The sequence below is a fragment of the Anastrepha obliqua genome, chromosome 4 (assembly GCF_027943255.1).
Source record: "Anastrepha obliqua isolate idAnaObli1 chromosome 4, idAnaObli1_1.0, whole genome shotgun sequence".
Lineage (NCBI taxonomy): Eukaryota > Metazoa > Arthropoda > Insecta > Diptera > Tephritidae > Anastrepha > Anastrepha obliqua.
In genome coordinates this window covers 88,613,839-88,638,271 of record NC_072895.1, presented here as the reverse complement: position 1 = coordinate 88,638,271, position 24,433 = coordinate 88,613,839, and the positions used below count along the sequence as shown (strand labels likewise).

Sequence of the window (24,433 nt, the reverse complement as noted above, 5' to 3'; positions counted from 1 at the left end):
ACTGTTGACAGTTATAATTTTGAGGTTGTAAAAGACTTCGTGTATTTAGGAACCAGCATTAACACCGATAACAATGTCAGCCTTGAAATCCAACGTAGAATCTCTCTTGCCAACAAGTGCTACTTTGGACTAAGTAGGCAATTGAGCAGTAAAGTCCTCTCTCGACGAACAAAATTAACACTCTACAAGACTCTCATCATGCCCGTCCTAACGTATGGCGCAGAAGCTTGGACGATGACAACATCCGATGAAGCGACGCTTGGAGTGTTCGAGAGAAAGATTCTGCGTAAGATTTTTGGACCTTTGCACGTTGGCAACGGCGAATATCGCAGACGATGGAACGATGAGCTGTATGAGCTTTACGACGACATAGGCATAGCGCAGCGAATAAAGATCCAGCGGCTTCGTTGGCTGGGTCATGTCGTCCGAATGGATACAAACGCTCCGGCTTTGAAAGTATTCGATGCGGTACCAGCTGGTGGTAGCAGAGGAAGAGGAAGGCCTCCTCTGCGTTGGAAAGATCAGGTGGAGAAGGACTTGGCTTCACTTGGTGTGTCCAATTGGCGCCGGTTAGCACGAGAAAGAAACGACTGGCGCGCTTTGTTAATCTCGGCCAAAATCGCGTAAGCGGTTATCGCGCCAATTAAGAAGAAGATTCGGGAGTGTATCAAAAACAGTTTTTCATGGGCTTAGTAATGGAGCGTTAGTGGACTATTGACCATAAGACTGCCAGTTGTAGAGATTCGGGAAGGGATACAGTTCATTCGTACCAAGGTTTGGCCAATAACTATGTTAAAAAAGAAAATTGTCAAATTGCCAGCCGAATTCCACACTTTATTTCACATGTACTCACACACTCGTCCACTCGGGCGTTTTTCAGACGGCAACTAAGCAACATGAACGAGGATTGCGTTCATTTTTTCTTTCGTCTATCACCAGCACAATCCCAGTCTTTTCGTAAGCAAACCGCTGTCATGACCCATATGACGTCAGCCAATCAGCTGGTTATTTCAAATTCGCTGAGAGCCGGTTACCGGTCTTATATTGGCCACATTTTCGGAATTTTTTTCACCATGCATTTGTATTACCTACGTGAATTCCGCGTACTTCGAAAACGTCTTAGGTTTCTAAGGCTCCACCTCTCGGTTAATAGCTGATTGAATTCACCGAAACATTGCATATCATAGTGTAAAGGGCAAACAGTCCTTGAAAATCTTTTCTGTAGTCACCAAGTATCCTCTTTTTTTTTAAGAGAAGGCGTATAACTTCACCTAAAAAATCCTGACTAATTTATATTAAAATGAAATGAGATATACAATTTTTTTTTTTAATTTTTATTTAACACAAGTGTTTTTGTAATCATGCTAAGTTGTCGATAAATCGCGAAATAAAGCTACTAACCAGAAATCCGGGAGGAGATTCTTGCCTGCATATTGAAATTGAACTTGGTTTAGTAATTTGAAAGGAAATATGAGATTGCCCGAATTTATTAACCAATAATTGCAATTAGATTAGTGCACTTGTAACCATCTCAAAAATCGAAATTTAGCCATATTCCAACATCTCAAAATTGATTACACTTTTGTATATTAAATTTCACATAAAATTGATGTATCATTGATGCCGTGCCTGTTTTTCATAGGCCTTGAAAATTCCATATAAATATAACAAATTCCGCAAAAATCAAATTTTGGAACCTAGAAATTCACTCCAGACCTCTGTCATGAAAGACTACAAGAGGCATCATACGTTCGACGATACGGTATCGAAAATGTGTAAGCCACACAAATCGTGTTGGTTTAATGTGCATACAAGGTGGCGCAAAATGAATCATACAATGTGGTTTCTGAATATCTTTTTTTACCAAATAAAAACGCAATGACTTTGAGTGAGGGAAATCTTTATATAACCTTTATATATCTTTCATAACCTTTACGCGCGCCATTCCTTGCCTGTTTATATATTGCAGCTGTCTAGTTCACAAGTAAATAAATCCAAAATTCCAAAAATTAGAAATCTTCCGATAGAGTGATTAATTTTGCGCCACCTTGGATATTCAAAGGTATTAAAAGTGATTAAAAAACATTTGAAAATTATGCAGAGGAAACTGGGAAATCGCCAAGTGTTTTCCTTACCACTGACACTCGCATAAATCTATGAAATTCTGTGTCGCATGTGCCGTGCCATGTAAATACTGATTAATCTCCTCTCTAAGTGGTGCATAGTTAACTTATAATTGTTTCCCCCATTTTACAAACACCATCACAATGGCTATTGTACCAGCTATTTCGCCTCATATTCATATTTCTGTTTAGCTGTCTCATAAATAAGCAAAAATAAAATAAAAAAATAATCACCAGCAGTGTTGGATAATAGGGCAAAGTTATCATAATCGCTTAATCGAAGTATATTTTTTATGTAATTTATATAATTTCAACTAACTTGATTTTATAATTGCTTTTTTCTCGGATTCCATTACATGCAGTTTTTTGTGGCTTGCGCAAGAAATTGTTCAAATGACTTCCTGTAAATGCTTATGAATTGGAAAAAAACTTACTTTCTGACTTGCTTGCGTATTTCTGAGCACGGCACGGCAGTGATGCAAGTGATATAATTTAAGATAAGTAGACATTTAAAACTGAAAATTCAATCAAGATCGGTTAAAAAGGAAATTTCTAGTATTCTGATAAATGTTGTGGCCTTCATTCAAAAAATGCATACTGCGTATTCTAAGTCAGCGTATACACGCACCAACCGTTGCCTCAACATGGACGTATGTATGTATTGGATGTGGCTTCACAATCAAATTTCAATTTGAAATGTTGGCTTTTTAGTCATCCAACACATTTTTAAACGTGTTGAACAAACGGTTGGAATGTGTGAACCTTACATTAAAAAATATTCAAATGCTGAAAATCACACAGTAAAATAAATACCAATATAACTTTCCTATTGCTAAAATCTTAAATTATTTATTCCAAGGCAGCATCGAAATATAATTAAACTAAAAGAAAATCTATAGTATAACACTTTGTGGTGCTTTTGTGGTGTTGTGGTAACAGCTAAAATCTACCCCATGCAGTAAAGAAACTACAAGGTGGCGCAAGATTAATCATTCCATCGGAAGATTTATAATTTTTGCAAATGCCGTCGTACGTCAATCATTCTATTCTTTATATTTATTTTAAAAAAGCTTACATAATAAAAAAAAATATTACGTAAGCTATAAAAAACGCAGTGCTAGCTACAGAGGCTTTCGGCTGTATTTTTTTTTTCTCTTTTTTTGACACAGCTGCAGCATACAAACAGACAAGCAATAGAGCGCTTAAAAATCAAGATGCAAATTTCTATCACACAAAATAATTTTTTTAATTTATTGGTGCGCAACTAAGTTCTCGCTATTTTTTTTGATGAAAATGGTTACAAGTGAATCATTGAAAGTATTGCCCATCGCTGGCTACTACTTTTCCCCATCTTTATGGTAGATCTCGTATACCGTCGCGGTAAAACTGTTCAGCTTTTGAGGCTATCCACGGATCAAGCCATTTTTTGATGTCTTGATTTGAATGGAACTGCTGGTCAGCTGGGCCATGTGCCATCGATCGGAACGGGTGATAATCGGACGGCGCAATATCTGGAGAATATGGCGGGTGGGGTAGGATTTCCCATTTCGGTGTTCCCAGGTAGGTTTTAACGGCTTGGCAACGTGAGGCCGAGCGTTGTCATGCTGTAGAATCACTTCGTCATGCCTCACCGCGTATTGCGGCCGCTTCTCGCGCAGTGCTCGGCTCAATCGCATCAATTGGAGTCGATAGCGATCCCCAGTGATGGTTTCGCTTGGTTTTAACAGTTCATAATAAATAACACCAACTTGGTCCCACCAAATACATAGTATAACCTTCGCAGCGTGAATGTTCCGCCGAGGCGACGACGTAGAAGCATGTCCGGGCAGTCGCCATGACTTTCTTTTCTTTGGATTGCTGTAATGAATCCATTTTTCATCACCCGTCACTATGCGATGAAGAAACCCCTCCTTTTTTGCCACTGGAACAATTGTTCACAGGCGAAAAAACGACGCCTTGGCTTTAACTCATAAGGAACCCAAGCCCCCTGTTTCTGAATCATTCCCAAAGCATGCAATCACCTGGAAATGGATTAGCGGGTAACTTCTAATACTGAAGCAAGCTCTTCTTCTGTTTGACACGGATCCTCATTGAGTAATGCGTCCAATTCAGAGTTTCGAAGGTTTTTGGCCTTCCTTTACGCCGAGCTTCACGGACGGTCGTCAACATTAAAATTACCGTCTTTGAAGCGACGGAACCAATCTCGGCACGTTGTTTCATTTAAAGCAGCATCTCCATAAACTTTTTGTACCTCTCGATGCGCTTCCGCCGCCGTTTTTTCCGAATGAAAGAGGAAAATCAACACTTCCCGCAAATGACGATTATTCGGCACGTTGCACAAAATCAGACATTTTCACAAAACCAAAAGTATTTGGTACCAAAACAAAATCTTTAATGTGTCGAAGCAGTTTGTTTACCATATGTCTAAGCTTGGTTTATGACGTTTAAGTTATGTTAGAATCGACTAGCACACACTGCTGGCGGCATCTATTGACAAACAGCGAGAACTTAGTTGCGCACCTAATATAATCGAGAAAAATGTTTTTAGTGTTTCATGTTCTTTATTTCATATTAAACTCAAATAATTACAACGGCATAATCGTACAACTACAACATAAGTTGTCAGTCGAGGGTATAATAAATAAAAAATTTATTTTGGCACCTAGTTCACTTTTGTTGTTCTTTTTTGTTCGTTAATATGGTTTTTGTTTTTTTTAAGTAATGTTGAAGTGCTTATTCAAAAGCTAATCCTCAAATGAAAATATAAATTAATCAGTATACAGCAAATAACAAGCAGATTACGAGAATTTATTAAGGGGTCCCGGTGGTCTAGAAGGCATTTTCAGGAAAAAATAAAAAGTGAAAAACGGTATTTAAATTTTTTACGATTTTTATTTAACTTCTTTTACATACAAATATTAAAAAAAAAATGTTAATGTTAATAATTTAAAAAATGGCTCTCCCGAAAAATTGGACCTGGACGGTGTTGCCCATTTTGGCTCTTCTATTTATTCGCAACACAAAAGCAAAAAAAAATATTAATCAGTATGACTGTAGTTATGTCCCGCTACTAGAATAAAAAACAAAAAAAATTGACAAAATGGCGCGGTTTTGAATTTTACACTCTAAAAACAATTTTTGTTTCAGTTTTTTAATCAAAACAATTCATAATTATTGAAATAATAGTAGGATTCTAGTATGGGCGATATTGTGAGCAACATATTAAAATTTGAGACAATTCATTTGAATAGTTGTTTTTTTTTCTTGACAACACCAGGCCGAAAAAGTCGTTTCGAGATAAATGACTTATAGTTTGAGGTACAGGGCCGCTCTCTACCTAGTTAAAGGGCTGTAGAAGCTATAATATTGGGCATTTCCGCATTTTCATAGTATATTCTTAAGATACTATACTTTTGAAATATCGAAAAAACAAAAATCAATTTTTTGAAATTTCTAGACCACCGGGTCCCCTTAAGAATAAGCTCCCTGAATTTGAGGCAGCTAGAAAAGAATTCGTTTCGAGCTTTCTAATCACTATCGCTCAAAATCATGTTTATATTGCCTATTCACCATAATGTTCACAACGAAAATTTGTATAGACGAGGCAATGACATGCTGAAGATTTTCTGGGACATCCAAGTTACCAACTGGGCAAGCGGTAGAAGTTACTTTTTTAAAAGGCCTTGCATTTAGATTAAAAAGCGCTCACCTTGCACGAGAGTTCAAACTTATAGCATACTCGTATGCAGACAAGTCGGCACTGAAAGTTTTAATGTTTGTAAAACTGGTCTATCAAATCGCTAGATGTAGATTTTTTCACTGAGTTTAAAAGTACCGAGAATTCTTTGACATTTAGTTTTTCTATAAACTGCCTTGAAGGAAGCAGGAATTAAAGACATTTAGAGGCTCCAAATTTAAAGTTTGCGATAAATTTTCCATTTTTTGACCCAGTGTACATCATGGCACACAGACTCTCTAGCAAGGATATGCCGAAGTCTGTCATTTAGCAGAGGAAAAGAGTGCAAAACATAACACAATTGAGCTCTAGGAGTCTGCAAATATTGCGGAAGCAGATTTGTTGCAATGTATATCATGTAATTCAGCGTATTTGCAGCAAAAATATCAGTTTTTTTAATAAAGATTTGAATCTCTAATAAAGACTTGCAGTCTCTCTACTGACTCATATTTATCTACACCCCAAGCCTGTGCATCATAAAACGTAATCGATCTTGGGCGCACATCAAGGATTTTTAGTTTTAGAAATGAGAATCTGAGGGTTATTTATACATTTTAGCTTTGTAGCTTTTATTGTTGTTTTAGAGTCGCCAAGCTTTAACTACAAATGCTTGGTGTAAGACAGTTTGTAGTTAAGGAATGCACCAAAATATTTATATTCATTGACAGTTTCTATATTTTCATCTCCAAACTTCTAACTCTAGTAAGTAGGAATTCTTGTGCACTCCCTAAACTCCAAACATTTAGACTTAGACAAATAAACTCTAAGGCCCCATTGAAAGCTATAATTTCGTATTGCATTGACCATAGCCCGTTGGTCGGTGGAAGACTCGTCAAGAAGCATTAAGTCGTCAGCGTACATTAGAACCTTAATGCAACGGCCAGCCTCATTTATTCCACCCGGTAGAAATTTGTTTAAGTCATTTTAGTATAAGGAAAACAAGATCGGACTTAACATACAACCCTACAATTTCAAAAAAAATTAGAAATTTTTGTATTGCATGTAAATGATTTTAAGCGGTAATGCTGAAAACAGTGAAGACCGCACGGAATCCCTTACCGCATACCCTTACCGTGCACAAAAACTCACCCCCGAGAACAACTGCGTTCTTTTAATTACATATTTACACAATACATCGGTTTGTGTGTGTATGTGTTTGGTTGTATCTACACAATGTTGCCATTGATATTTTTGCTTACACACTTTTTCACACATCCGCGTTATCAGTTACAATTTTTCATTGTTTAATAAACCGAAGCCAAAAACCAACAAATGCAAATAGTTCATTTATCTATAATTAACATTATTCAACAGTGTTTTTAAGTTATTTTAATAAAAATTTAAATTTTTCTAAGTTTATTTTGTAAATGATTTCGAAATGTACTGCTTAGCAACACTGTGTGGTGAGACAGCAATCAGCTGGATCGGAATTACGGAATTTTTTTAATAATCGTGAAATAAAATCTACGGTACTACGATACGGAAGGAAGGAACTTTTCGTTTACATGGGGTTCTCATTAGTTTGATCGAAACAGCTGAATCGGAATTGCGTTTACGGGCTTCACTGTTTTCAGCATAAGCCACAGCTAAAAATCTGAGACGTGCGGGAGCCATAGACCATAACTTTGTTCTATAAAACTGTCTACTCATGATGCACTTTCCGGATTATTTGCTCGCATTTCTGTTCCAATCACAAAAATTTAAATTTGTTGTGCTGTATTATTTGCTTTTAATTTTTGCATATCTTTCAATATTTTAAAAAGAACTCAAGAGTCTGCCCATTTTGATTGCGAAAATTCGTTATTTTGCCAAAAGCAATTTGTCTATCAAAGCACTTGCAATTTTTAGACTAACTAGCAGGTGTGAGCCAGAAAACTACAATATACACATTAGGGTGCATCAATAGCGATACAAAAAAATAATACTGTTTTTGACTAGTAATGACAAATTTACATATTTATTTTATTGAAAAAAAAATTGTTTTTTTTTAATATATTTAAGGAATACAACTATCTCTTTCTATGTAGTTATGCACCTAGAAGTAGAATCTAAGAGTTTGTATCTGACTTAGGACTAGGTTTTTCAATGTCGCTCCAATAAATGACAAGTCAATATCTTTGATATCGTTGAGTTTCTTGTATTTTAAGACTTCCGCCAAAATATTTCGGAAAAGTATGAAGATTTACGTGAAATAGACTGTCAGTGGAAGTACTTCCGAAAATCTCATTATTTTTATTTCGTCAATAAAGTTAAAAAAAAAAATTCTTTTGTCTTTTAAGCCAAAACTCTTCTATCATTTGAAAAAAAAACTTTTTTTTTTGGAAAAAACTATTTTCAAAAAATTTTTTTTTGTGAAAAAATATTCTTGAAAATTTATTTTATTTGTAAAAACAACCTCAATTTTTTTAGACGAAACCAGAATAATGAGATTTTTGGAAATGTTTTCAACTCGATAACCTCACATAAATCTTAATAATTTTCCAAATATTTTATTATTTCCAAACCCTTTTTTTGTGAAGCATCAATTCGGAACTAAGTCTATTTATTATATTTTTAAACTTTCGCCAAAATATTTCGTAAATCACTTCCAAAAATTTCATTATTTTGATTTCGTGGATAGAATTTTCAAAAATTTGTCTTTCAGATCTCTTAAGTTTAAACTCTTTTGAAGTTTATTTTTTCTTTAAAAAAATTATTTGTAAAGAAGCCTGAATGCTTCAGCTATTTTCAAATTGATAACCTCAAAAAAAATCTCATTTTGATTTCGTGGAAAAAAAATTATCAATTTGTCTCCAGATCTTTTAAGCTTAAGCTCTTCTGAAGTTTTTTTTACCATTTATTTTATTTGTAAAAAAAAACGAATTTGTTTTAATATAGACATTTTCGAATCGATCGGTATAACCTCAAATAAATCTTAATATTTTTCCAAATATTTTTGCAGAAAATATTTTATTTAAAAACCAAACTCAATTTTTTCGGAATTTTCAAATCGCTTTATTTCATTGTCTGACAAAAATCTTGATATTTTTCCGAATATTTTGCAAAAATCTTAAAATACCACAGATTTCATAATTTCGAAACTTTTTTTGGACGAAGCCCCCTAATGTGCAAATTAAATATTAAGTACGAACAACAGATTTTTATCTTCTGTCAACTATCTTCCAAACAATCGTCTAACATTAATTATGTAAGAAACACTGCAAACAACTTAAGACCGACCACAAATTGAATACCAGCCAACGGCGTTGCGTGCAACAACTTCCTGACCAAGTCAAGCTACAAGCGCATTGGCCAACAACAGCAACAATTGAAATGGCGCACAGGTTTTCTTTGTAAACACATGCAAATTAAAGAAAAAAGGTTGTGCAATTTTTGTGCAACTTGTTGCAATTATAATAAATATGCCTTGTCATTTTTTTCGCTTGCGCCCGGTGACTAATGCCTGCAACTGTGCGAAACTGAGATTTGTTGATTTGTTGCACTACTTACTTTTGCTCATAGTACAACGTTCTGTGAACAGATTACCAGCAATTGAGTGTAAATCAAGTAAATTTACAATAATCACAAGTTAAATGACGCGAGTCAAGTCAACAATAACAACAACAAATATGGCGAACGATAGATTTGAATAAGTCATGTAAATATATGCGACAACAAAGCAATCAAAAATTTCCAACTCTCGCATATCATCCAATTGCGAGCCCGTCACTTTAATTGCTAAAACGCAATTGAAGGATTTGTTTATAAAAATAAGAACAACAAAAAATTGAAAATTTGTTCTTTTGCATCAAATGGTCACCTATTGCCTTAGGCAGCAGTAAAAAGAATTCGCCAGCGAATTCACAAATCATTCATTCACGTGCCTTCAGCTTTAGAAAATGAAAAAAAAAATACAAAAATGTTTGCTCATTTCTCTTCACATTTGATTTATAGCATACATTATTTTCTTTCACGCTTTGAACGTCCCATAGGCAACGCCAATTCATATCTCAACACTCCTTAGGCTGTTCAACCGACCATGCATTGTTACAGCCAACCACTTGAACCAAATATTAAAGTATAATCGTACAGACGAGTACAGTTGCTCGAATATTTTCAACCATCTTCACGCCCAGTTTCAGATTATTTAATATACACAAAAGTTGCATTGTATTCAATTGATGTGTAGTGAAACTTATTTTATTTTTTAATTGCATAGACTATTCTCGTGGTTTTCGAGGCAGTCTGCTGTGGTGTTCTTTGACGCTACTTGTTTTTGGTTTTTATACTGACTGCGCATTGGTGCTGTCGTGCCACTTTTCCACTTTCATTGGTGCTAAATGAATGGGAGTAGACCATTTACTGGAATCACGTTTTCAGCGCATACAACAATGCATTAATATATTGAGATGTAAGGCTGGCTTTCTTCGGTAATAAAGTGGTCACATGCGGAATTACTCATGCTTTTGAATTGAAGGAACTATTGTACTTAGGCGTGGGAAGCCTGTGGACCAACTCTATATAATGTTATTCGTAGTAGCTGGTCATAATGGCAATCAAAATTAATTATTTTACATGAAATAGGAAAAAAAAATTATCTAGGAACAGTTTTTAGTCAGGACTGAAATTAAAACAAAAAAATGTATGTAGGAACAGATCAGTCAAACATATTAAATATTTTAAATAAAATTAAATAAAAATATTTTACATGGGAACAGTTTTTAGAGTGAACAATCAAAGAGGCCTAAAACTGAAATGTTATTCAACCAGGAATAGTTGTTAAAAGGAACAATCAGTATTAAATATTTTAAATAAAATTAAATAAAAATATTTTATCTGGGAACAGTTTTTAATCAGGACTGAAATTAAAACAAAAAAAATTATGTAGGAGCAGTTGTTAGAGGGATCAATCAAAAATATTAAATATTTTATTTATTTATTCTCAAAAGGTAAAATTTTCATTATACAAAAATATTTTCGTAGTACGTAATATGGCTCGAAATAGTTTACCTAGTACCTTTAGTAGGAACAGTTTTGTACTATCATACAAATCAGAATTACATGAATTACAAAGATGGATTAGTGCCAATATCTGTGAAAATGCTTGGCTAACCTGGCCAAGGCTAAATTGAGTAGACTTCAAATTAATACCTTAGTAGGGCCCTCAGAGGGCATTGTCTCATAGGAAATCATGCAAGGAGATTAGGCATGATTTTTGTCGAAGCTGTAGGAATGAAGAGGAGTTGGAAACAATTCAACACCGATTTTGCACATGCCCGGCTCTAGGCAGAAGCAGGAACCGATATTTAAGACACTTAAGGTATCAACCACATTTTATGCTTTGTCCAAAGCTCAGGATGGTTCAATCTGGAAGGGGAAATATAGCCCATCCTCTGCGCCTCAAAACGGACCCATTTCGTAGTCTAATTGGCATCGCTGTTTCTATGGGCGATGCGGCTGCCAAACCTACCTATATAACTAAATTACAAAATAGGAATAGTTGTTTTTTTCTATGAGATGATATAATATATTCAAAACAGATAATTTATTAGCATGCATACAATTCCATCAAAGAGCTGAGCTTTCTCCAAATGAGAATAGTTACTCATAATTTTCCGCAGACTACGATTGATTTGGATTGATCAGGAGAAATTGAAAAACAAAATTTGAGACATGCTTTCAAAAAGATCTTCAACAAGTAGCTATTCTAGGAAAAGACGTATTTAGACTCACAAAGGTTTATACTCGTAGTGTTACCCCGAAAAGAAAGCAACTCTAGCAATTTGCTGGTTAGCTAGAAAGTTGTCGCTCATTACAACTCTCTTGAATTTCAAAAGAAGATATTACTAACTTTATCTCGTCGTGTTCGAGATAACATCAGCATCAAGCAACGGTTAATGCTTCTGCTAAAGTTCTTCGTCAGCAAATGAACGTCTCATTCCGGTATGGAGGAATGTAGGGCCCAAAGAAACTTGTACTCGTCAGTACTAAATCTTCCATCGTCCGATTCAGGACATGAAAAAGCGTGGTCTTTAAGCAACGTAATTTCGAGGACTAAAGCTCTTGGAATGAATTGGATGATGCTACAAATCTATGTATGGATACAAAGTCATATCGCTAGAGCAAAATTACTTAGTGAGACATTTATTATCATTGCAAATGGAGAATAAAATCAAGAAATTTCCGCTTAACTTAAACTACAGAGAGTTTGTTAGAAATCGAGATGCTTTCGGAAATGTTCGTAACATGTCCCAGTGAGTTTATTAATGTGGTGCGAACAGTAATGCAACCACATCTAATTCACATTTTCCAAATAAACACCTCCTAAATAGAGTTATTGGAGGCCAACCATCGACTATAGCTGCCTAATGTGAGAGCTTTGACACCAAAACATTCTTCGAATATAAATACGCAAATCAACGCATACTTGCACATAGTGCATAGTCCAGTGAGTAAGTCCAAGAGTATTCGTATATTTTGAATCTTTAATTTCAGGCATAAAGAAATGCCATTAGACACGTGTGTCATGTGCCAGCTTAAACAGATGGCTAGCCATTAGTGACGTCAACAAATGTTAAAAAAAATTTAAATGAGATTTTGACTTTGAGAAAAAGGTAACAACCACAACCGTTTTCTTAACCATCGTTAACGTAAAACAAAATAACGATTTCGCAACCGAACTCATTAAAACGATTTAAGCCAAAATGTACCAACCAACAGCGAAATTTTATTACAACAATTCTAACATTTCCCTCGCTTGCAATGTTCTCAAGTCCCTGCTCTCATACTTACATTATATTGAAAAGCAAAATATAATTGCTTTCGGTGTTCTCAGCGCAGCAGATAAGTGACCAGAGTGCGGGTGAGTTAATGCAATTTGAAATTATTGTCACGTCGCAGTTTGCGTTCGTGCTATTGTGGAAAGTTCAATTTGGTCATTCAACGCAGCATAGAATTGTTTTCAATTTAAATTTATTTGTAGTTATTATTTGAAGCGCACAATTGTTTAATTTTTGGTTTGTTTTCACAATGATAATAAAAATAACAACAGCTCGCGTTGTGAACCAAATTGGGTTGATTTTTAGTTGAAGGTAGAGAGAGCAATTGGCGGCGAGAACTGTAAAGAAGGTTTTTAAAAGCAACAGAGATAATGTTAGATAGTTGCAGTGTAAATTTTATCTATAGTGCTTTTTGCAGCTAATTGCAAAACTTCTATATATAAATAAAAAGTGAATATAAATTATGCATTTTTAATAATGCTTCCACAATGCAATATGGGTATGTACTAAAATGCGTACAATTACAATAAGATGTGCGTAGTTGCCTCTCAGTATCAATACAAATACTTGGGGTAACTATTCTAACACAAGATTTTTTAATATATTAAAATGTTTACGAGTGGGAACAGTTTTTAGACACTGTTCTCAGTTCATATACCTAGTCGTATTGTACAAAATACAAATACATGTGCGTGGTGCGACTTTTCGAAGTGAGAACAGTTTTTATTTAAACTGTTCCCAGGTCAAATTATGTTTACATTATATTGTGAATGCTTAATTGCATACGCATTGAACATTTAAAAATGTTTAAAACCAGTTTGTGTGTCAAAAGCAAATATTATATTGTTAAAAATAATCTAAGCATGGATATGGATATTTCTATTTACCAAACAAAGCTCTGTTCAAATTATACTCAATTTTTGTTCACAGAAATTTATTTTTATAAATCTATAATATTTATGCGCAATACTCTAATTGCCTTACTGCGCCATGCTATTCAAATTGTATTCATAAATTATTTTTCTTCTCCTTGCTCTTTCAGGTCGTTTCGGACGTGTCATTGTCATACCCAAAGATGGCAATGATAATATGCTGCGTCGTGAAATCTTCCAAGAATTGCGACATCTGGATGAACTGATACAGAATGCAACCGTCGAGTATGAGGGTGAATTATTCACGTACAAGGATGCCTGTGCGCGCTGGGAGAATGAATGCTTTCAAAATGATATATTGAATTTAGATTTCATAATGGATGATGTAAGTAACAGTAAAAATGTAAAACAAAAAAAAATATAAAAGCATTTGCGATAAAAAAATGTATTTCAAAACATCTTACCCCCTTTACGCTTGACTCTTTCAGATTGAATCCGGTGAACTGAATCTCACTTTTCCCATCATGTTCAATCCAGTCACTTGGGACGCGCATGCTTTTCCCGTCTTCTTTGGCGGGACAAAGTTGACGGAGGATAATATAATTGTTAGCGTACCGGCGATACAGTTGGTATATTTCGTGACTGCGGACACTAAGCGGCAAGATGCAAAGTGGGTTCTAAAATAAAATAAGCTAAATTTGTTTTTTGATTTTCTATGTAATATCTTTACTGCAGAGGTGCCGAATGGGAAGAGACTTTCTTGAAAGTTGTGGGAAAAGCAGAGAATTCAGGGCTCTTCAAACACATTTCAGTATCATATTTCGCCTCACGTACTTTGGATCATGAGCTGGAGAAGAATACGCGTACTGTGGTGCCATATTTTAGTTCAACATTTGCTCTAATGGCGCTTTTTAGGTATGTAAAAATTAATTTACAACAAATTTGAGGAAAAGCGGCATAATTTAACATAAGCTGTTAAGTAATTAGAAATTTGAAATACCGATGAAATGGCCAAGCAAGTTCAAGTGACTGGGAGGCGTCTCCTGAACTATTCCCAACCCGGCTGTTAATGCTGTTAGCTAAAAGCGTATGAATTCATGTTGATTACGTGAATTTCTCAAGTGGGAACAGATGTTAACAAAACTTTTCCCAATCTAAAATTTAGTTTAGCTTGTGCCATTAACTATTTTAATAATTATTTCGAAGGATTTTCTAAAGTGGAAACAGTTTTGTTAACAACTGTTCTCAGTCTAAAGTTTAGCTTAGTTTGTGCCATAAACTATTTTAATAACTATTTCGATGGATTTTCTCAAGCGGGAACAGCTGTTAACAAAACTGTTCCCAAGCCCAATTTTAGTTTATTGTGCCATAAACTATTTTAATAATTATTTCGAGGGATTTTCTCAAATGGGAACAGTTGTTAACAGAACTGTCCCCAATCTAAATTTTAGTTCACGTGTACTATAATACATATGAATTGTTTCGAACCTTCTTTGATCATTTTTTACCGCTTCAACCGAGACACAATAACACATCTTGAAATGTGCTAACTTTACAAGGAATTTTTCAACAGAAAACAGTTGTTTAGGAATTTGGTTTGAATCTAGAGCAAAGTAGAGTTGAGCGAGCGAAAGCGAGATGGTATCTTACAAATTTGGAATAATCAAAACTATAATTTTCTATTACTCAAGCGTTTATTAAAGAGAATTTTTGCTTTAAACTCGAAAATAATTTTAATTTTTTCAACTTAATATCAATGAAATATTTTTTAACTTTTCGAAACCTAGGGCAAATAGTTGATATGCGTTATCCGATTTTTGAAGGTTTTTTACTGGTAGTTTTGAATTTTTTTCGCACCTCGGAACTGTTCTTTAATATACCTCTTTAGTTTCCAATAGTTATTTTTGTAAATTAGTATTCCTCATTTCTTCAAATCAACAAACAGTTTAATTTTTTTTTTTTTTGGAACAATTATTTTTTTTAATGCGCCTAGCCCATTTACTATTAATTTCATTAATGCACTTATAAATTTATTATATTTAATTCATATTTTAGTATTATCACCTGCATGATGGGCGATGCCGTACGCTCAAAACCATGGCTCGGCCTGATGGGCAACATATCGGCAATCATGGCCACTTGCGCGGCCTTTGGACTGGCCATGTACTGTGGCATTGAATTTATTGGTATCAATTTGGCGGCGCCCTTCTTAATGATAGGTAACTAATAAAACATAATTTTCATTCAACACACACAAGCGCTTGCATGCACATACAAATATAATTCATACATCTTTTTTTCTTTCTTCACTTTCTTCAAGGTATTGGTATCGACGACACCTTCGTCATGTTGGCCGGCTGGCGTCGCACACCAGCCAAAATGCCAGTTGCAGAGCGTATGGGTCACATGATGTCCGAAGCGGCCGTCTCCATCACCATTACCTCACTCACCGATCTGTTCTCATTTTGGATTGGCATCATTAGCCCATTCCGTTCGGTACAGATTTTTTGCACCTATTCGGTATTTGCGGTCGTTTTCACTTTCATTTGGCACATCACTTTCTTCGCCGGCTGTATGGCAATATCTGGCTACAGGGAACGGCACAATTTGCACGCGCTCTTCGGTTGTAAAGTACAGGCGATGTCGGTAGCCATTAAAGGTGAGCTAATTTGGAGTTGTGAGAAGTCAAAATATTGCAAGAAAAACTTAATTAAATAAATAGTTTTGTTGCGGCTTTGTTAGTTGTTGGATGGAGTTAGTTGTTGTTATTTCCAATGTTATAATTTTTATTTATTTTCGACTACCAACACGCGACCCAAACTTTCACAATCCGCTAAAATTTCATATAGGCACAGGTTATCTTATATTTGTATTTATAAATTTATTGCTGTATAGGTATTAAGTTTTAAATTTTTGTATATTTGTATGTCTTACAAGCACAACAAATAATTGTTTCCGTTCATTACCGCGCCAGCGCCGCCAACAGTTAAATTGTCGAGACATGTTTTCGCCATTTTCATGGTTCATTAAGTTGTCGCTTCGGTCGGCTGGCATTTCGTCTGCGAAACTCACTTTTATTTTTATTTATTTTTTCTTCACTTGCTTTTGTGTTCGTATTATATTTTGTTAACCTGCATTCACGTCGTGGATGTTTTGATTTGATTTTTCTCTTTGTGGCACCTGCAATCGAAGACGGCGGTTTGCTGTTTCTTGGACTTTGCCTTTGAGTTTAGTTTTTGTCTTTGGACTTGCTTTTTCGACCTTTTTATGCATTTGTGTATTGTCTTCTTCCGGCGTGTTTTTTATGTTTGCGGTGCGCAATTGCATTGTGTCTACATTGATTGCCTGCTCCTCAGCTGGTAATTACGGCACATGGCAGCTACCCTAGTAGCGCTTGAATGGCATTTGATTAAGTGATTTTGCCACTGTTGGTAAATAAAATAAAGTAAATTGAAATGGAATTAAATAAAATCAAATGAATTAAATTAAATTAAATTAAGTCAAAGAAAACAAAACTAAATTAAATTAAATTTAACTAAAATAATTGAAATAAAAACATGAAAAACTATTAAAGTTAAAATAATATAATAAAAAAATAAAATTAAACAAAATAAAAAAAATAGTACACAATGAAGTAAAACTACATAAAATAAAATAAATTAAATTAAATTTAAAATATAATAAAAAGTAAAATGGAATAAATAAAAATTAAAAAATAATTAAAAAAAAAATAAAATATAATAAAATTCAATTAAATCAAAACTGACAAGTAATGAAAAAAAAAATGAAATGAGTCCAAATAAACTAAAATAATATAAAATTAAAACTGTATGAAATAAATTAAACTAAATAAAAAAAATTAAATTAAATTTAAATTTAAATTAAAGTTCAAATACATCAAAACATGGAAAATAAAACAAATTAAATTATGAATCAATGTAAATAAAATAAATTTAATTAAAAACTAGAAGTAAAATATAATGAATTTCTTTTTATTTGGTGATAAGAATTCTTGTCTCGAAGTTGATCACCTAAAAGATAAAATCAATTCCACGTTCATTTTTGTGGATTACGAACGGTGACTAATTTGCGGTAATGCTGCTGATGAAGTTCGTCAGATTTTTGATAGGAAAGAAGTGACTTATTCCCGCGAGAGCGGGGCGGCTAAGGAGAAGGTGCTGAGATGATTTCGTCTCATCATCCATACAGTTGACGCAAAAATCCCTCGCGGATAGTGCCCTGTGAGGATACCCACGAAGTTTAAGAGCTGAGGTTTTGTCATCTTCAGAAAATTCTTCGACCGCCGACAAAACGTAGACAAAAGGATTTCGCGACCTTACAATTGTGTGTACTTGCCCAGCGCTCGCTGAGTTGACACGAAGCCTATCTTTCCCGGAGTAGAGCGCAGGTTATCAAGGGGATGCCGTTCCTCTCCTTTCCCGGGAAAACTACCACACTGGTCCGTTGTCTGGCCAGCTCGTCCGCTTAGCAGTTTCCCGCAATGTTGCTGTGACCAAATACCCGAATTAGCCTTATGTCAAAGAATTCGCATGCAATTGAAAGTGCAACCAGGCATTCCCCGACCATTTTCGGGAAGGCCCTAATTGCCTCTTTGCTAGCAGAGTAAATATTTACTTCCTTAATGGCTATTACGCAAATGAATAACCAATCTGCAGCTTCTTTGATCGGGGCTACCTCTGTTTGAAACACACAGCAGTGATCCGGTAACCTGAATTTGAGTCTGATGGGAAGCTCTTCGCAGAATACTCCTCCGCCAATCTTTCCGTATAACTTCGAGCCGTCCGTGAACAGGTTCACCAAGCTCTGTCTCCAAGTGTTGCACCCAGTCTGCTCCTCCCTTGGTGGAATATGGGAAGAGAAAGTACCGCTTTCACTAAGCGATGGTATACACAGATCCGTTGTCAACGGGATAAACCCAAAGTTTTTGAGGATACTTGAGTGTTCGTAAGTGAGGTCGAACCTGAAGCTCGAACCTCTCAGCCTGATTGCGGTACGTGCAGCGGCAGTCTACAAGTATCACATTTAACATAACATTAAGCGCTATAGTAGGAGTGGTTCGGAGCGCCCCACTGATTTCAATGAGTGCAGACGTTTGAACTCTCTCCAGCTTCTTTACCGATGTCATGCTCTCCAGTAAGTTCCACCAGACAATGACGCCATATAACAAAATTGGCTTTTTCTTTTGCCAATAGCGCCCTTGTATCCACCCTCAATGTTAGGCTTACTGTCAAGAATTAGGCCTAGGTACTTCACCTTGTCAGAAAGCATCAACGGAGTGCCACTTAATGAGAGGAGTTGAGCTCGGGGATTTTATATTTCCTCGTAAATAGATCGAGCTCCGCCTTATGAGGATTCACCGACAAGCTGCAGTCCGCTGCCCTTCGAACAACTAATTTCAGATATCTTTGCATCAAATCGTACAGGGTATCTACACACTTTCCTCTAACAATTAGTGTCACGTCGTCCACGTAGGCAGTCACCCTGCAGCCTCCTCTCATCACCTCCCCCAGCAAGTCATTGCTTACGATAACCCAGAGAAATGGTGAGAGAATACCGCCTTGCGGAGTGCCCTTACTCACCTGTCGACGGAGAGGTGACCCATCCTGTCACTACCGTTCTGTCGCTAAGTATTCTGTAGATAAATCTGGTAAAGTCGGCTCCAACCCCCAGTTTACCCAGAGATATAGAGATTACCCCCGGAAGGACGTTATCAAAAGGCCCCTTAATGTCGAGGAAGGCGCCAACTGCAATTTCTTTCTGATATAGAGATTCCTCCATATTTTTAACGATTGTATGCAGAGCAGATTCCACTGATCTGCCTTTACAGTAAGCATGTTGAGTATGCGACAAACGCCCCGAGGAATTTCGCTTCTTATGTGCAGATCAATCAGTCTCTCAAGAGTTTTCAGCCAGAAAGACGCAAGACTGATTGGCCTGAAATCCTTAGGGGAGACTGTAGCTCCGAGTAACTTTTTTCTCGTTTCAAAACTCAAACGACTGCTTCTCGTTAGAGAACATAAAATTCAATGTGTGGCGTGAATGAAGTCGCATCCGGAAAATGTGCTTAGAAAATGTTTTGATTATTGGATTATTTGTTGACAGGTGTGCTATTATATTCCTGAGGGTGGCCTACTTTCAAAGCAATACAATAAATTTTAATGAAAAACTAATATCTTCTGTCTTGCTGACCATTTCACCGCACTTTCCGTACAGAATATGTATGTACGTGCTTACGTTTTCTGCTATAGGTAAATTCACTCCTACTTTCCAATCAGGCTACCATTGATCTTACCTCATCACTTGTATTTCATCCAATTTATGCTGGCGCGCAGCGACAGCAGACAACCTATTTCTGTTTGTCTACACTTCGCTGCCACAGAACTCCATAGCCATTTGAAAAACTCAATTAACCTCAACATAATAAACTTGTTTACACTAAAGCCTAGTGATCTTGAATGGCTAAGTTGTCTGATTATAAGCGTATCTTGATCAGACAACAGTTTCGTGCGCGGTTGATGGTTGGTAACCTACTCCTATTGGCAAGTTGATTCGTGTATAGGAAGAAAAAGTGGGAGCGCATGTAAGCAATGCACCTGTGCAGCAATGAGAACAACAAAAACAAGTAACTAATAATGTTATTAGAGCAGCAATGATCGACGGATGGTAAGCAGCAGCACATGTCGGAGCCAACAACGCAGTGGCATAGTAGTAGATTCAGTGAACTCAATGCAGTACACATTTTTTTCTAGGTCAATGTTAGCAATAATGGCAAAAACAAAAGAAATAGAAATATAAGTAATTACGTTTAAAAGAATTGCAATAATAATTGCCACGCGTAAATTGTGGCAACATGCCAGTGATCGTGTCTTTTTGCGCAACCGAAGCGCAGTAAATGTTGGCCTTCTTGTAGGAAATTTTTTAATTCAACGTTTGTTTCAAACAAACTTTTATTGTAATACCTACTACGTTTTTACTTCCACTGATTTGTGTCTTTTTTTTCGTCTTACTTAACAATTTCTTTCCACACAGAAAAGCGCAACTTTTTGTATAAAGCCATAATGGCCGGTGGCATCAATCGCGACGATCCCGATAATCCAATCGATAACAAAGATCACATGTTAATGGCCTTCTTCAAGGACCACCTATCCGCCGTGATCAATAATAAATGGTGCAAAATGTTGATCATACTGATCTTTGCGGGATATTTAGCTGGCGCTTGCTTTGGACTCACACAGATAAAGGAGGGCTTGGAGCGGCGTAAATTGTCAAAGGCTGATTCGTACTCGGTGGAGTTTTTCGATCGTGAGGATGAATATTATCGCGAGTTTCCATATCGCATGCAGGTAAGTCTAACGCTCTTGCTCGCCTAACTAATTTTCCATTTTAGCTCTTCCATTAAACGCTTTTCTGCTTCTCTTCACTTCTCGCACACACAGGTCATCATCACTGGCGATCTGAACTACTCCGATCCCATTGTGCAAGATCAAATTGAGGAGCTGACACGCACACTTGAGAATACTTCGTATGTAACTTCTTCGCTCTACACAGAATCGTGGATACGTTCGTTCCGCTCGTTTGTTGATCGCAACAATGACTATCTGAATCTCACCATCGACGATGAGCAATCGTTTATAGATGCGGTGAAAGAGCATTGGCTTTTCCCAGGCAATCCCTTCTCACTCGATGTCAAATTCAACGAGGATGAGACGCGTATTATCGCCTCACGTTTTCTCATACAAGCCGTGAATATCACCGATACAAATCACGAAAAGGAAATGGTGCGTGATTTGCGTCAAATTTGTAAAGCCTCGCCGCTGAATGCTTCAATATTTCATCCTTACTTTGTATTCTTCGATCAATTCGAACTTGTGCGTCCGACCTCATTGCAGTCAATGATCGTTGGCGCGATCATCATGATGATCATCTCTTTCATATTCATACCCAATATACTCTGCTCACTTTGGGTTGCCTTTTCAATTATTTCGATTGAGTTGGGCGTTGCCGGTTATATGGCTTTGTGGGATGTAAATCTCGATTCGATTTCCATGATCAATCTGATAATGTGCATTGGCTTCTCGGTGGACTTTACGGCGCACATTTGCTACACTTATATGTCGTCGAAGAAGCGCAGTCCAAAGGCGCGCGTGCGTGAGGCACTGCACTCACTCGGCTTACCGATTGTGCAGGGCTCCAGCTCAACAATACTCGGCATTATCGCATTGCTGCTGGCACAGAGCTACATCTTCCTAGTTTTCTTCAAAATGGTATTTCTTGTGATATTCTTCGGCGCTATGCATGGCCTCTTCCTGTTGCCCGTGCTCTTGTCGCTCTTTGGACCAGGCTCATGGCAGACATGGTCCGGCAAGGACTTGGATGATGACAACGATGAAATTACAGATATTGAAAGTCCTATGAAGTTGTCCAGCATGGAAAAGTTGAGCTCCTACTACCTGCAACAGCACACCCCATTAGGGCTGCCTGGCCCCTACGGCACGGGAAAAGGTTTTCTCGGTGCACCTTACAAAGCCTACGGTGATGAAAAGGATTTGGGTATAGGTACTTCAGGTGAGGACTCATCTGAAAGCAGTTCAAGTCGCTCACAGCGCCGGCAGGCACTCGAAGACGAGCATACGCGCCGTCGCTACGAGGAAGGTTGGCGTCGCTCGTCCTACCACAACCTCTACACCAACTCACAATCACAATTCCAGCCACACACCGACCTCTACGGCCAACAAGTGACCGCGCAAGAGTGGCGCGCACGCCTCGACGAAGAGCAAGAACAACGTAAACGTAGCGCCGTAGGTATGCGCGCCTACGACAATTTCGCTGCTGACATCGTACACATGCAGCGACGCCATCCCGCATTCGGTGATGATATGGTTGATGCACCAGTGGCGCGTGTTGCCGCCGGGCACTACACGCCCACCTCCTCGCTGGATGAACGTTCGCGTCGCAAATATCGACCCTCTGTAGCGGCGGCGACGGGCACACAAAGCGCCGGCAGTGGCGATGACAGTAGCTATCATCAGCAGCAGAGCGCTGCACAACCCACAGCGAACACCTCCGTGAAACGTTACCATCGTCGTCGCTCGTCCGAAGACTCTACACGCCATTACCAACGTTGGCCGCCATCAAATATTGAAGAGCGCTGTGCACGCCGCTTTGCCACCACTGCACGCGATGATGGCGCGGCTTATGTGCCGGCGCATGCCAATTCCTCCTCTGCCGCAGCCGCAGCCGCCGCACCCAATGCCTACCGCCCACATCCGCCAATGCGCTCCTCATCACATCACAATTTGTATTATCCCAATGGCACGCAGCATCCGCCAACGTATCAGTATGGCGGCCATTACTACAAGTGATATGGACGAGTTGGCGTTAGACCTAAACTGTGTGAAAAGGAAAATAAATGACCGACATTAGTCAAAGTATGGACGCAAAAAATGAAGCGAGGTCGCAAACCTCAAGCGCACGCAATTGAACTATGCACTTTGCCGGTACCGAATTAGGTGTTATTGAAAAACTAACTGTATGTAGTAGTTTTTTTTAATAAATTTAGTGTTGTGTTGGTTTTTATTTTCATTTTGTGCAAACAAGCCACTATAGTTTCCTTTTGTTTCAATTACAATTTTTTTTTTTATACATAGTTAGTTTTATACAAACACAATTCTAGTTAATGCGTAAATACCAGAAATAGAAAATGTATACAATTAGCGTAAATAACAAATGAAACTAAATACTTTTAAGTGCAAAACTTTATTTATAAATGCTGAAAGATATAGGCAAAAAAAGAGTTTCAGTTTTATTTTGATGCATTAAAAAAATCCTAGAGTTTTTTCAGTTTTATTTTGTCATAGAAAATATTTGTTTTAATTTTTTCTCTTCAAAAACACAAATTTTCTAAAATTTGGAGCTTTGAAAATTAATTATCTTCAAAAAAATCAAAAACAAAAAAAATCGTTTAGTATGACAGGAAGCTTTTGCGCGCTCTTCAGGCGCTCTGTACAAATTATGAATTTCTATGCCATTTTTGTTTGCTATAGGTTTTTTATTAAACATATTTTAAATAATATAAAAAACAACATTTGAGGGATGCAGACTTCCTGGCGTTCGTTCAATATTTCCAAATGGCGCATTTTTTATTTTTTTATATATCTTTTTTTATTATTAAATTTTTTAATTTTAAATTTTAAATTTTTTTATTTAAAATTTTTTTATAATTACTTTAAAATTTAAAATTTTTTTATTTTTATTATATATGTATATATATATATATACATATTTTAATTTTAAAATTTTAAATTTTTGATTTTTTATTTTCAAAATTTTTTATACTTTAAAATTTTTAATTTCAAAATTTTTTATACTTTAAAATTTTTAATTTCAAAATTTTTTATATTTTAAAATTTTAAATTTTTTTTTTATTTTAATTTTTCGGTCCCTTTACATTGCAAATTGCTGAGATAACGGCTTCTAATTACAATATACAGAAGAAAATAATACACATTTTATAATAGTGAAGATAAACTGAAAGTGCCTTTCTGTGGTTAAAAAACAAAAATATTTTCTAACTCTGAAAAATACTCATTTTCCACATATAAATATTTAAGCATCATTCGCAATTATTTATAAACGCGCTTTAGCATTCATTTGCATTTTTCATTTGTTTTTTATTTTACATTTACTTGCACTGTTTTATAATTGTACCATAATTTTTGATTTATATCTATTAGAGTTAACTTAGAATAAATAATAATTGTTCATATCTAGCCTAAGTTGGATTTTTGAATAAATACAATTTTTATTTCTACAGAACTTGGTTGGACGTTATTATATAAACTAAGTAGTATCCGAAGCTCCACCCGCGAAAACTCATTTCCATTAACTTAACCAACAGTTATTATTTTGGGGGAAAAAAATCCA

The 24,433-nt window shown here is 36.3% G+C and overlaps 1 protein-coding gene across 1 annotated transcript in view; it reads left to right on the top strand.

Annotated features, from left to right (window-relative positions):
- LOC129244839 (patched domain-containing protein 3) overlaps positions 1-23,435 on the top strand; it is a 31,856-nt gene extending 8,421 nt beyond the window's left edge. Inside the window, exons 3-9 of the mRNA XM_054882720.1 lie at positions 13,660-13,874; positions 13,978-14,159; positions 14,225-14,404; positions 15,545-15,708; positions 15,810-16,148; positions 20,540-20,853; positions 20,947-23,435. Of these exons, the coding sequence (XP_054738695.1) occupies positions 13,660-13,874; positions 13,978-14,159; positions 14,225-14,404; positions 15,545-15,708; positions 15,810-16,148; positions 20,540-20,853; positions 20,947-22,872 (3,320 nt within the window). The 3' untranslated portion in view covers positions 22,873-23,435. The remainder of the gene's footprint in view (positions 1-13,659; positions 13,875-13,977; positions 14,160-14,224; positions 14,405-15,544; positions 15,709-15,809; positions 16,149-20,539; positions 20,854-20,946) is intronic.
- Positions 23,436-24,433: the final 998 nt, after the last annotated feature.